Source organism: Arvicola amphibius, chromosome 12, assembly GCF_903992535.2.
Source record: "Arvicola amphibius chromosome 12, mArvAmp1.2, whole genome shotgun sequence".
Taxonomy (NCBI): domain Eukaryota; kingdom Metazoa; phylum Chordata; class Mammalia; order Rodentia; family Cricetidae; genus Arvicola; species Arvicola amphibius.
Window position 1 is genome coordinate 145584981 of NC_052058.2, and position 13438 is coordinate 145598418.

At 47.7% G+C, this 13438-nt stretch overlaps 1 protein-coding gene across 1 annotated transcript in view; it reads left to right on the forward strand.

Annotated features, from left to right (window-relative positions):
* Nucleotides 1-9279: 9279 nt before the first annotated feature.
* Fam174b (family with sequence similarity 174 member B) overlaps nt 9280-13438 on the forward strand; it is a 39439-nt gene continuing 35280 nt past the window's right edge. The window contains exon 1 of the mRNA XM_038313849.2: nt 9280-9808. Within this exon, the coding sequence (XP_038169777.1) occupies nt 9480-9808 (329 nt within the window). The 5' untranslated portion in view covers nt 9280-9479. The remainder of the gene's footprint in view (nt 9809-13438) is intronic.

Consider the following 13438-nt stretch of genomic DNA (forward strand, 5'->3'; position numbering starts at 1 on the left):
AATGCTTTCCTCCCATAGAGTTGTCTTGGCCATGGTTCTCTTCACAGCGGTAGGAAACTAACAAAGACACCTGCCAAGAGCTGAGATTACAGTCGTGTGGGTCTAGGATTTCACTGGTATTCAATATGTGTGGTTTATAAGAACTGAAGCCTGTGTACAGATTCTGACCAGCGTTCTAGAAGGTTCCCCCACCACACCAGCACTGCTCTATTCTCTTTTTTTTCTTTTTGAGACAGTATTACGTAGCCCAAACTGATCTGAAACTCTGTATGTGGCTGAGCTAACCGTGAACTTCTCATTTCCACGCGAGGCATGTTGTGTATATTATGTATGTTAAGGTGTGCATGGGGAGGCCAAGGGACAACTTTGTGAAGTCAGTTGTTTTTCCTTCCACCTCTATGTAGGCTTCAGGGTCAAATGCAGGTCACCAGGCTTGGCCAAGTGCCTTTATCTATCTTCCTGGTCCACAGTCCTCTCTTTTCTGTTGGTGAATGAGCTGGGATGCAGCTGAGGTCATGCCAGCTCCACAGGCCAGGTGACTTTCCTGGCCATCTTGGTGAACCTTCTTCCCAGAATATATTAAAAAGATTGGGAGTGTAGCTCAGTGGGTAGAGAGCTTGCCACACATGTATCATTTTGTTCACCAGCCCCACATAAAACTGGGGGTAATGGCACGCCTGTAGTACTGGCATATGAAAATTAGTGGCAGCAAGGTCAAGCATTCAAGGTCATTTTTCAGCTCTATCTAAGTTTGGTACCAGCCCAGGACACAAAAGACCCAGTTTCAAAATCAAATAAAAATGAGAAGATGGTTCTCGCTATTTTAAGCAATAAAACAATCAAGATTAAAATATGCATGACATGTAAGAGTTACGACATTAAGATGTAGGAAAAGTCTGTTTCTTTCTCATCTTGGGAATTAGAGCGAGTGCCGGACAAGGAAAGGAAGACAATATGAACGTCCCTCAGTCACACGCTTGGGATGAGTGCCATTCATCTGTTGGTTCATTGCCATCCAATCTTTCATTGTTGTTCTGGTGTCTTCCTCTGCTACCTCCCAGAAAATGGGGAATGTCTGCCTTCCACAAGGTTAGGCAATTTGCCCAAGACTCAGTTCCACTGAGCAGAGTCAGCCAATAAGAAGAGGGCAATAGTCACTGGCTGTCCCTGCTCTGAATTCAAAGGTGATTTAGGCCTCATTACTTAAGGAGTCTGGTTTTGCACCTCAGTTCCTGCCTCTTGGAAGTAAGTGCGCTAGGCAAGATGCCAGCAGCTCCCTCCCCTGGCTATCCAACAAGCCTTGGAGGGTAGAGAGACAATTTACAATCAAATGCTCTCTGCTGTTTCAATGATCTTTTTTCATTGCTCTGATAGCTTGTCAATAGTTAGCACTTGCTATGCAATTACCATTTCTTAGATAGTGTGGTAAGCATGCTGAAATATTAACTCACTTAGCCCTTGACACACTCTTACGGCATAAGTCCTTCCAATATCCCTACTTTCGAGAAAACGGAGGCCTGAAGAGGTTCAACCCATTGGCATATTGGAATTAAGTCACTTCTTTTGTGTTTACTGTGCTTACAGAAGTATGTATACATCTTTTTATTTCTGTCCATTCATCTTGGTCTGATTTGAATAATTACTGAAGTTGAAGTGGCTATCTCTCAGTTCTAGTTAACGCACACAGAGCGGACCTTATTTTGAGAATCCCTCCAGTTGTGTGTGTCTTGGTGAAAGAGGACACTGCCCCCCAATGGAAAGACAATGGGGTTGGATCTACCCTTTCCCCCTCTTGGAGCAGGTAGCACAGTGATTGCCGCTTGGGTCAGTCCATGGGAAGCTGCAACCAAGACTTCTGCATTTAAGCAAGTGGTGCAACTCACGGGTGGTTCAGGAGCTATTCTCCCAGTGGAGGTGATGGTAATGGCACTTACGTGAGTGAGGGGGCAGAGCTGGGGGTCTGACCCCAGCCTGCCGCTCTGCGTGCCTTGGCCTGGCCTTTGGCATGGGCCCTCAGCTCAGTCATTCTGGTTCGCTACTTCACCATTTTCTGGTGAGCCCCGGACTATGGCCACTTCCTTGGCCCACTCCCGACCACAGCATGCCTAGTCTTGCCAAGCTAGAGCCGGCCAATCAGGAAAGGGCAGATCCTACAACCCTTCTCCCTACTTTTTGATACATGTGTGGGCTTTCCCTGACAAGCCCCAAAATGCTACAGCCAATCAAATTTAAACCAATGTAACCATTGCTTGTTTAGCCCACTGTATTTGCTGGAGATGACCTAACTTTCCCTGGAATTCCTCCTAGCTGTGCTTAAAAGGAGACTGGCAGCTTCTCTTGGGGTTGCCACCATTTTATGTGTGGCATAAAATGACTTCTGCATGCTGGGATTTTGCTCTGGGGAAATAGATGCTTTTGAGGATTATATGTGTGAGTGGTGGTCTTTGTGCAGTGATCTGTGGACCCTCTACTACCCTGTAGTAGCACACACATCTACTCACTTCAGGTATGGAATCCAGGATAGACCAAAGTAAGGATATCAGACAGACCAAAGTACAGATACTACCAGAGTCCAAGTTGGTGAACCATAGGTTTGATTGAGGTTGCTTACAGGAATATGTGAGAGGGTTTCCTTAAAAAAGCATCAACGACTCAAAGACAACTGCATCTCCAAGCCCCACCCCAGCATGGGTGCACAGCCTGCAGGCCGCTCAACAGGTTGGAAGGCGTCCTTCCTTTCCAAATGACTCTGGTCTAAACCTCTTCCGCGCAGCTGGGATCAGTTTTGTTTCTTTCGGGAAGCTGGTCTGGTCTGAGTCTTTGCAGCTTCTCTTCCCTGGGAGTCTTCTTGCCATCTTGGCTTGTCTGAGAGTCTTTGCAGCTTGGCTCTGATTACTTGGGCAGAGAGAGGCCTAGTGAGTGAGTCTGGTCAGTTTCAGGGACTTTCTGAGCTGGTTTGAGTTATTTCCCTACTTAAGGAGTTTAGGGAAAGCATTAGGAAGGTTGAGAACCACTGTTATATGAGGACAAAGAAGAAGGAGCTTTTCTTTTTGTCTGTTTGCTCTTGCCTTGCTAGCAAGTCCCATCCCTTCACTGGAATTAGACCTACTTCTATGGGACTCCAGCATCTACCAAAGACCAGCTGAGACTTCCAGGCTTGTGCACTGAGCAGTTTCTGAATTCTTGGACATACCGTTCATAGTCAGCCATTGTTGGATTAGTCTGACCATAGCAAGTCATTCTAATAAATCCCCTTTCTATATATAGAGAGATTCATTCTGTAAGTTCTGCTACTCCAGAGAACCCTTCCTCATTCAAATGAGAGAGAGAGAGAGAGAGAGAGAGAGAGAGAGAGAGAGAGAGAGAGAGACTCAGGAGCTTCACAAAACATGACTGTCTAGACTTCCTGCCTGGACTTCCCTCAATGATGGAGCAACCTGGAAATACAAGATGAAATAAACCCTTTTCTCTCCAAGTGGCTTTGGTCAGAGTGTCTTATAGAACATGGTCCAACACTCAGTATAAATGAGAAACTGTGATCAGACATTCATATCCTCCTCCGAGGCTCACAGAACTTTATGGAAGATTGTGTGGAATGAACAGAAGGGCCAGAGGAGTCTCTAGATAGGAGAGGGCAAGACGAGAACTGTTGGGGACATCAAATCCACTGTCTTATTGGTGACCAAAAAAATTTAGTCACTGATGTGACTAAACCTGACTAAGTGGTTCTTGGGTGTTTGGAACTGGTTTAGGGGAGACTTTTGGAAGAGTCTGGAGTTGTGGCTCTGGTGGAAGTTCAGAAGACCGGAATAGAGAAGTGGATTGTAAAAGCTGGACCTGCGAGATTTCAACTGGAAATGTGGACTCTACTGGGAACTGGACCACATGATATTGACATCACATTCTGGCAAAGATTCTGTCCCATTCTGCTCATGTTCTGAGAATCTGAGTGGGACCAAATTCAGAAGTAGTAGAACAATTAAATTGTAGAAGCACATCAGTAGTCGATTAATTAAATCAGTGGAGGGAATTTCAAGATGATTTGGGTGGAGTATGGTTGTTGGTTGCTTTAAGTAAGGCTTACAGTGAGAATCAGGAACAAGCAGCACAGAAGAATTATAAACCATGCAGTTTTCACAGATGTAAGTAGAGTCAACTGAAACTTCTGGATGGGACAGCAAAGGTACTAAAGGGATTGGCGTCATTAAAGACACACCAGTGTGGCAAACTCCCATTTCCATGATCTCAGAGCCAGCAGCCACGACACAATGTAAAAAAACCAAAGTACATCATAAATGTTTTTTATTCATCACAATACATCTGTCTTAGGCTGGGCAGTGGCTCATGCCTTTAATTTCAGCACTTGGGAGACAGAAGCAGATGGATCTCTGTGTGTTTGAGGCCACCTGGTCTATATAGTGAGTTCCAGGCTGGGAGAGTTACATAGTGAGATTATTAAAACTCAACAATAACAACAAAACAAACCAACAAACCAAAAATCAAAACCCAAAGCCAACCACCACCACCAAACAAAAAAACAACAACAAATATCTGTCTTACGGAATAGACGTCTTTAGAAATAAACCCTCATGGCTATATTGCAGCCACCCAGATTTTGACAAATGGGTAAATATCTTACCATGAAAAATAAGATAGGAGCTGGAGAGATGGCTCAGTGGTTAAGAGCACTGACTGCTCTTCCAGAGGTCCTGAGTTCAATTCCCGCAACCATGTGGTGGCTAACAACCACCTATAATGAGATCTGGTGCCCTCTTCTAGACTACACGCAGGATACTGTATAAATAAATAAATAAATCTTAAAAAAAAGAAAGATAAGATGGCCTCTTAAATTCACAGTGCTGGGAAAACCGGGTATCCATCTGCAGAAGAATGAAATGAAATGTGTGTTGGGTTTGGCCCGACTGGTCCATAGGTTCCTGAGAAGGGGAGTGTGGAATGAGGAAAGAGACAAGAGACAAAAGATAGAGTTGGGAGGGCTTCCAGTGAATACAGTAGCCCTTATACACCCCAAACAAAAGGGGAGGGCACGGAACTTCCAGGAGACAAAGAACAAGCAAGTGCAATTACCTCCTTATATCTCAGAACACCTGGTAACCACGCCCTAAGTCAAAACATCCTGTTGACTGGTCTTTGAAGATAAGGCTTCCAGTAGCCACATCCTTGGTCAAATATCTTGTTGCTCCTCCAAGAATAGCTCTGAACTCTCTGACCTTTAGTCAAGATGGAACAGATCCAAAACTGTGGGCCCTCACAAATCTGTATTTTTCAGCTTGCATAAAAATCACCTCAAGGAGCTAGCGAGATGGCTCAACAGTTGAGAGCACTTTCTGTACTTGTAGAGGACCCAGTTTTATTCCCAACACCCACATAGTGGCTCACAGCTACCCAGAGTCCCAGTTCCACGAGAATCCAAACAGCACACACAGTGCACATACATGCAAGCAGGAAACACATTCATAGACATAAGAAAGTAAAATAAATAAACTTAAAAATATTTTTTTTTAAAAAGGGGCCTGGAAAGAAGGCTCAGCGGTTAAAAGTACTTACCCTTGCAGAGGACCTGGGTTCAATTCCCAGCACCCACACAATGTGGTTGCTTCCCAGCCATCCATGTTCTAGGGGATGAGATGGGCTCTTCTGACCTTTGTGGACACCAAACATGCACATGGTAGACATACATACACACAGGCAAAATGCTCACATATAAATAAATAAAATGAATATATCTAATAAAAATGTAAAAAAAAATCAACTTGAAATGGAACAAGGACTTTAACACAGAGGTTGAAACACTGAAACTGCCAGGAGAAATCACACAGAAAACACTTCAAGATGTAGTCAGCGGCAAAAGGCTGTTCTGCTAATTATTCTAAGCGCAGTACATAAACCAAAACATTGACAAGGGGGATTACATGAAATCAAAGCCTTCTTCACAGCAAAGGAAACAATCAGAGGAGTGGAGAGCGAGCCTACAGAATGGGGTGGGGGGGGTATTTACTGGCCATACATCAGCTGATTTCCTTGAAGCGATGGCTTTTTTTTTTTTTTTTTCATTTTTGAGACACTGTCCGCCCCGGACCCACTCTGAAGTCTGCCAGTCACTCTTGGATGACAAATGGGGTTCCAGGGAAAAGAATGGCCATTTTGTCCGCAGCTCCAAGAACTGCACACCTGCTTTTCCTCCTCTGCCGGTTCTCAGCATGGAACTAAAGCGACTTATTGATTCTTCCTGTCTCATCACATACAACGATAACATGTCCTGCTCCCCAGAGTCAAGGTTTAAGAATCTCGAGGCTCTATCAAGGGAATTCTGAAGTGACATTGGCTCTGTGTCGGTGCAGAGCAAGGCTTTGAAGATGACACCTGGCACAGGTAGAACTTGCCTGGAGTCTTGCTGTCACCCTTGTTGACACTGGCACAAATGTCAGCTCAGTGCAAAAGGAAAATCCCCTCTCAGCACCCTTCTAGAATTCTCCCTTTGAGGATGCCCTGAGAGGGTGTGAGGAGCCCCAGGGGTCCACAGACCATGCTTCTCGAATGTCTGCTCAAGTGGACAGTAGTCTCGAAGACAGCCTAACCTGGGTGCAGGAGCCCTTGATTTAATATCAACTGAAGTTGGTTGCTGTTGCTTGCTACTATTTTCCCATGTTAAAAAGGCCATTGTATACAGTTATTTGTATCATAATGCTTTAGGGATTCTAATATGGAACAGTGTATAAGTGAACCTTAATTAGGAAGAATTAAAGATCCTAAAATGCCACTTTCCTAAGGTAGTTTAGCATTTATGCTTTCCATATTCTTGGTGTTAATTAAGTCAATGTCAAGTAATCGCACCCACAGCTCATAAATTGTGACAAAAGGAGAGAAGTCTGATACTTATTTTAGTGTATGTGTACGTCTGTGTGCCTGCTTCTCTGTTTGTGTACCACCTGTGTGCAGTGCCCAGGGAGGCCAGAAGAGGGAGCTGGATCCCCTGGAACTGGAGTTAACTGTGAACCACCAGATGTGGGTGCTAGGAACAGGGCCAAGATCCTTCACAGCTCCTTTTCTCTAGCCTGCTTCCCCCTTCCTGTGGATTGTTCTCAGTGACCATATTGTGTTTGGCCCTGTTACTCTTATTAAATATTAAAAGCCTCCTATTCACTGGTTAAGTTCTTTCTGGCCCTGACTACTCAGCAGTCATTGTCCATTCTCATTGAGAGGGTTTAACTTGGGCACACCTGTGCTCTATTACGCTGGACTTTCTTCTAAGGAACAGATTGCAAGGCTGCAGCACCTGAAGCTTGTTTTAGAGAAGGCTGGGGAATTATGGACCTCATATCCAGATCTTTAGAGAGTTTTCTGTGTCTATAGTCATGAAAACGAAGATGCTCCATCAATGGTAGGGTAGTTCAGAGTTGGAAGAACTTAACCATATGTTTGTTTGTTTGTTTGTTTCTTTCTTTCTTTCTTTTACCCTACACGCACTGAGCGTTAGACGTCTAGCCGACTGAGAGGGGAGGTTACTTCTTTATGGCTTTATGTGTTTTCTGTCCTTCTTCAAGTCCTCACTACTTCCCATCCCTCCGCCCTCCCTCCATCCCTTCTCTCTCTCCTCTCTCTCTCTACGTCAGTCATCTCTCAACTCTCTCTCGTCATCTCTCTTTCTTTCTGGGGATGTGGAGGGGATCCAAGTCTCACCATGTAGCTCTGGCTGTCCCAGGACTCACTATATAGACCAGATGGCATCAAACCCATAGGGATCTGCCTGCTTCTGCCTCCTCAGTGCTGTGCCATCATGCTGAGCATATGATCTATCTTTAGCTCTCATCCCTGTGACACGCTTGCAAACACACATTGCACATAGTGCCTGGTGGGCAAGGACAACTGGGAATCTGAATGTTGCTCATCCACCCCCACCTCCACAAATAAAAATTCATCACATTGTATATGGCAGAGAGCTGGGAGATGGCCCTGATGCTCCCAGCTTCCTGGTATTTGCAACAACATAACAGTCGCTTTTCCTCAAGTGTGAATGAGATCTGTGGCGTGCTTCTAACGAACTGGTTCAGGAAAAAGTGTCAGGATGTCACATCCGCGATTACGTTTTATGGAACTGTTTTCTATCATGCTTGCTGACTTAATTGTTAACTGGGCTTGAACGCTTTGAAGATGCCGAATCTCAGCACTTGGGAGGCAGAGGCAGGTGGATATCTTGTGAGTTTGAGGCCAGCCTTGTCTACAAAGCAAGTTCCAGGACAGCCAAAGACACATAGAGAAATCCTGTCTTGATATCTCCTCCCTCTGCCCCGCACACACACGAAAAGAAAGTCTCCAATGAGAGAACTCAGGACAGACAACCCATGACAGAAAGATGGTGGGGGAATGGAGGCTCTGATCTCACAGCCGATGAAGAGCTGATTCTGCCTGGAGAAGCTGACTGAGCCCAGAGACAGAGCTTCTCCTAGGTGAGCCTTCTTAGGAGCTCCTAACAAGACACCTTGAAACCGGAGAACCCAGGTAGACTTGGGTCTGAGATAATATACGTGGGCTGCTGTGAGCTACTAAGTTTGGGGTAATTATGGAAGTTTGGTTATGCAGATATAGACAATGAATATACTTTATATATACATTATACTTGTCTGTCTCTCTAGCAGGACCAGAAATGAGCTGTTCAAAGTATCCTGGTTCTTGTTCTATGTGTTTAAATATTTACCTATCATTGGGGGAGTGCCTCCCAGACCAACTTGGGGTTAGCTCGAGAAACGCACTCAAGCACTGCTTCAATTTCTGGGCTCCCAGAAGTGTCTGTAGCTGTTTTCCGCCCCAGCATCCTTTAGTTTATATACCAGAGACAGCACGACAGTCAATTACTCCTTAGAGTTTGAAACGCAGGCTGGTCTGGAGAAGGTGTTAATACTTCCAAAGGTGGGAGCTCCGAAAACTAGTTCACCAGCAGAAGTGTAAAATGCTTGCAAGCTCAAGGTGGGAAATTTGTGCTCCCGAGAGCTGGCTCTGCGTGCTAAATTAGCTAATGAGGACAGGAGAATACCTGTTTCTAGAGGGGGCTGCTGGATTGAATGAGAAATCGCGTGAGCCGCTCCAGCACACAGCTCGGAGCAGAGTGAGTCAGGCCCTTAGGATTTCTCCGTGGGGTCTCAGATCTCGAACAGCCTGGGGCCACCCAGGGGCGGAGCGCAGCGGGGACCCAGCCGAGGTCTGCCCCGCCCACGCGGGGCCGAAGCCCGTCGAATGACTCGGTGCAACGTGTTGGTGGCTGGTGCTGCTGCGGCGGCGGCAGCGCGGGTTCTTCCGGGCTCTGCAGCTTCCTGCTGAGCACCGCGCAGCCGCCTCGGCCGCGGGAGCCCCCGGCGCAGGCCTCCGGGGTGCAAGCCTCCGGGGCGCAGAATTCCTGGGTGCAAGCCTCCCGGGCTCAGGCTTCCGGGACGCAGACCTCCGCACCGTGCGCACAGCGCACCATGAGCGCCCTGCCGCCGCCGCCGCCGCCGCTGTCCCCGCTGCTGCTGCTGCTCGCTCTCCTGGCTGCGCCCGCCGTCCTCGCTCGCACAGCCGAGTCCGCCTCGGCCTCGCAGCCCGAAGTGGAGCACCAGCTTCCGCCTAGCCTGGGGAATGCCACCCGGCTGGGACCTGGCGTGACGGGCGGGGGCGGCTCCAACAGCAGCGGCGACGCCGTGGTGACCCGTATCTCCAGCCTCCTTCGCGACCTGCCCACCCTGAAGGCGGCGGTGATCGTGGCGTGCGCCTTCAGCGCGCTGCTCATCGCCTGCCTGCTGCTGCGCGTCTTCAGGTGGGTCGCGTCACCCCGCGCCTTGCTCAGCCATGCTGCTGTCCCCGCGTGCCGGCCCCACCTGCGCGCACAGGTGCTCGGTCTTGGCGCACTCCCGCCAGACGCGCATCGTTCTGCTCTCCCTGCTAGGGTGGGATCCCGAGGGCGGGCGCGTGTATTTGGTCCTTTCAGGTGCACATTTCAGGAACCATTTCCCCCTTTAAGGCTGTTCGGTGTGTCCCAGGTCCTAGATTCCATTGCTTTACTCTACTCAACGGTTTACACTCTCTGAGTTCCGACCACCTTCCGCGGAATTTATTTTTATGCCCACTTTACAGACGAGGTAACATTCAAAGGGGTGGCTTACACAGGTACTCAGCGGTGGAGGGATAATTTGGAGTAGGGCTTTTCTAACGTGAACCTCGTTCCTGTTCTCCCCCACCTTCTGCAGCTCTTTTCCCCCTGTCCCACCCGCTAGTCCCCTCTTTTCACCTACAGAAAAAGGGAGAGAAAGGGATGTCCGAGGAACCTGGGGACGCCTGCTATGCACCTGATTTGATAATAGGCTTCAGGAGGTTTGGTGACCCTCGACAGCTGCGGTGACTTTCCATTGCTGAACTTCTAGACTGAGCTGTCCCAGTGCACACTTACAGGGGCCTGAGAAGACCTCAGGGAGGTTTTGTAGGTTGTTTAAGGCCAAGGAGAAAGTGTCCAGGAAATTCAGGCAATCCCTGGAAGAGTGAGGCAGGCGGGTTCACAGGGGAGGTCAGTTGGCCATTTCTCTGGAATGCTAGGGAAATCCTGGTTTGTAGGAAAAAAGTCAAATACATCCTGTTATTCCTACCAGCCAGCCAGGAAATGTGTTTGTGTGTGTGTGTGTGTGTGTGTGTGTGTGTGTGTTGTGGTTTCTGACCCTCTGTCCCATACTATTTTGATGAGCTAACAAAAATAGGGCAAGGGGCTTGTACCTTTGGAGAATATCTACAGGGCAAGAGCAGAAATTAGACCCAGGAAAGTCAGGGTTAGGAACTACGTGCAAAGAGGTGCTGTTAGTTTTGACGCTAAGCCTAGGCATTTCCTTTGGGGCCCATATGATGGATGAAATGCCAGTAGTCTGAGGACAGAGAAGAGGGTCTATGGTTCCCTTACCACTTCCTGCTTTGGCTCACCCCAACCTTCCCACTTCCCTCATTCCTGCTGACGAATCTCACTGGGTCTTTGTAGCCACAGCCTAGGCATGGAATTACCTATGTGAGGTGTTTGGGGCCCTTATACACTGGCCCGGTTCACCTTGCCTCTCTTAACTAGTTCTTTTGAGTCTTGTTTTTATCTCTTGCTTTTTCCTTTTATACCCATGGCCCCGGCTTGTGTTTTCCTATCTCTGGTTGGATTTGTCCTCTGCATCTTCCAAGACCGCATGCTGGACCCTGAGTGATTTTCTTGGACAGCTGAATGGGGTCATTGCTTTCTTATCCGGCCTGTCCAGCCCTAACCTTGTGTCTGTCTCTGCTACTACACCCTATATCCCACCATGCTGCATTGCCTAGTTCTCATGCACAGCAAAGCGTCCTTGAGGGTGAGATGCCCAGTTCGTCTTAGTGTTTCTGTGCAGAAGGAGGGGTTGGCATTCAGCTGAGGCAGCGACGTCTTTTACTGATTCCCTCGCTGTTCATTTGGAGTCTGCGAACGTCTAGAGCGAGCAGCTCTGAGCCTGGAGGTCTGAAGCATTTAGCTCAAAATAGTCCCAGCCCACACAGCTGTATACTTTTAAAAGAAGGCATTTGAACTATTTTGCCAGTCTGCTTTCTATTACCCAAGAGTGGGGGAGAAGACAAGGCATCGTGTGGCCAGATGTGTATGTTGGGGGGGGGGAGGGCAATGAGTTTAAGTAGGAGATGTGGTACTCAGGCCTGGAAGGGAGAGTCCTTGGCTTGGGTATGGAAGGAAGGAGACCACTTCAGAAGATAAACGGCTTCTGGTTGTGATCAGTATCCACTTCCTGAGAAGGCAGGCTTGTTAGTTGAGTCTCCAGGCAGAGAACTGCCAATTTGGATTCGGTTGGAGATAGGATCTGTAGCGTTTTTACAGCAGGGAAGGGCCATGATGGTACCCAGTCCTCTAGTATTCTTTTGGAGATGTTGCTCCTCAGAGTGCGGGACAAGGATTGGGTTTCAGAACACCCCATGGTTCTGTATGGTTGAAGGCGGGGCTGCACCTCGACTCTGCTGTGGGGTGCTCTATTCTGTGACTGTTGTCTATAGCCGTGTCCCCCTGTGGACTGGATTAACTGGGCATTCAGAACAACTGAGCTGCTGGCTAGGGGTCTTTTGTACCTGCTTGTTTTCCATTACTTAGTTGTAGGCCCTGAATCCCGGTCTTCCAATCACCCAGGACTCCCAAGGCCATTTCATTCCTGTTTAAACTTTGCCTGGTGAAGTGGTCCCACCCACCACTGCCTTCACCTGGGCTGCACCTTCCCCTTCTCTCCGAGGTCACGGTGATGCTCTTTAGGCTGGGGTTCCTGTTGCTCTGCACTCGGTCCTCTCTCTTCTGATGAGTGATGGTCTCGTTCTTTGATTCTCTCAATCTCCTACATCAAATTCTTGGACCTGTGGGCAAGGCCGTCTCTTCATGATTGGCATTGTGTCTTTTTCTTTAGCCTTTATATAAGTTCTGCCCAGTGCTCCTTTGCCCTTAGCTGTGCTGGACTCTAAGGGCTCTCAAGTGGCATCATGTGGTCCCCCCCCTCTCTCTCTCTCTCTCTCTCTCTCTCTCTCTCTCTCTCTCTCTCTCTCTCTCTTTCTCTCCTCTCCTCTCTACCCCTCACTCTTTCTCTCCCCCCTCCCTCTCTCTCTCTCTCGGATCAGCTTTTCCAATCCTATAAGGCCCTGGTTTCTCCTTTGCTATCCAATCTGGTAACCATTAGCCACCTGTGGTTATGGAGAACTGGAAACATAACTTTCTGAACTGGGAGGTGCTGTAATAATGAGATACACGTGGAATTTATTAAGGGATGCTTGACTTTTTTTTTTTCTAAGTCTTTGAAGTAATGGTATTTTCTTTCAAATTATACAATTTTGATGTATGGGTTAAATATATTAAAATTAGGGCTGGGAATGCCATTCAGTGGCACATGTTCTCTCTCTCTCTCTCTCTCTCTCACACACACACACACACACACACACACACACACGAGTACAAGCGAGCATGCATACATGCACAAGTGTCTGACAGGTTTAACCGTGTCTTTAGGTTTCTGTTTCTTTTGTTGAACCTAGAAAGCTGGTCTCAAGATCAAGCAATTCTTCTTAGTTAGGATTTCTACTGCTGCGACAAAACACCATGACCATAAAGCAAGCTGGGGAGGAAAGGGTTTATTTGGCTTACACTTCAGCATTGCTGTTCATCACTGAAGGAAGTTGGGACAGGAACTCAAACAGATCAGGATCCTGGAGGCAGGAGCTGATGCAGAGGCCAGGGAGGAGTGCTGCTTACTGGCTTGCTTCCCCTGGCTTACTCAGCCTGCTTTCTTAGAGAACCATGGACTGGGCCCTCTCTCATTGATCAGTAAATGAGAAAATGCCTTATAGAGGGATCTCATGGAGGCATTTCCTCAACCGAGTCTCCTTCCTCTTCGATGACTCTAGCTTC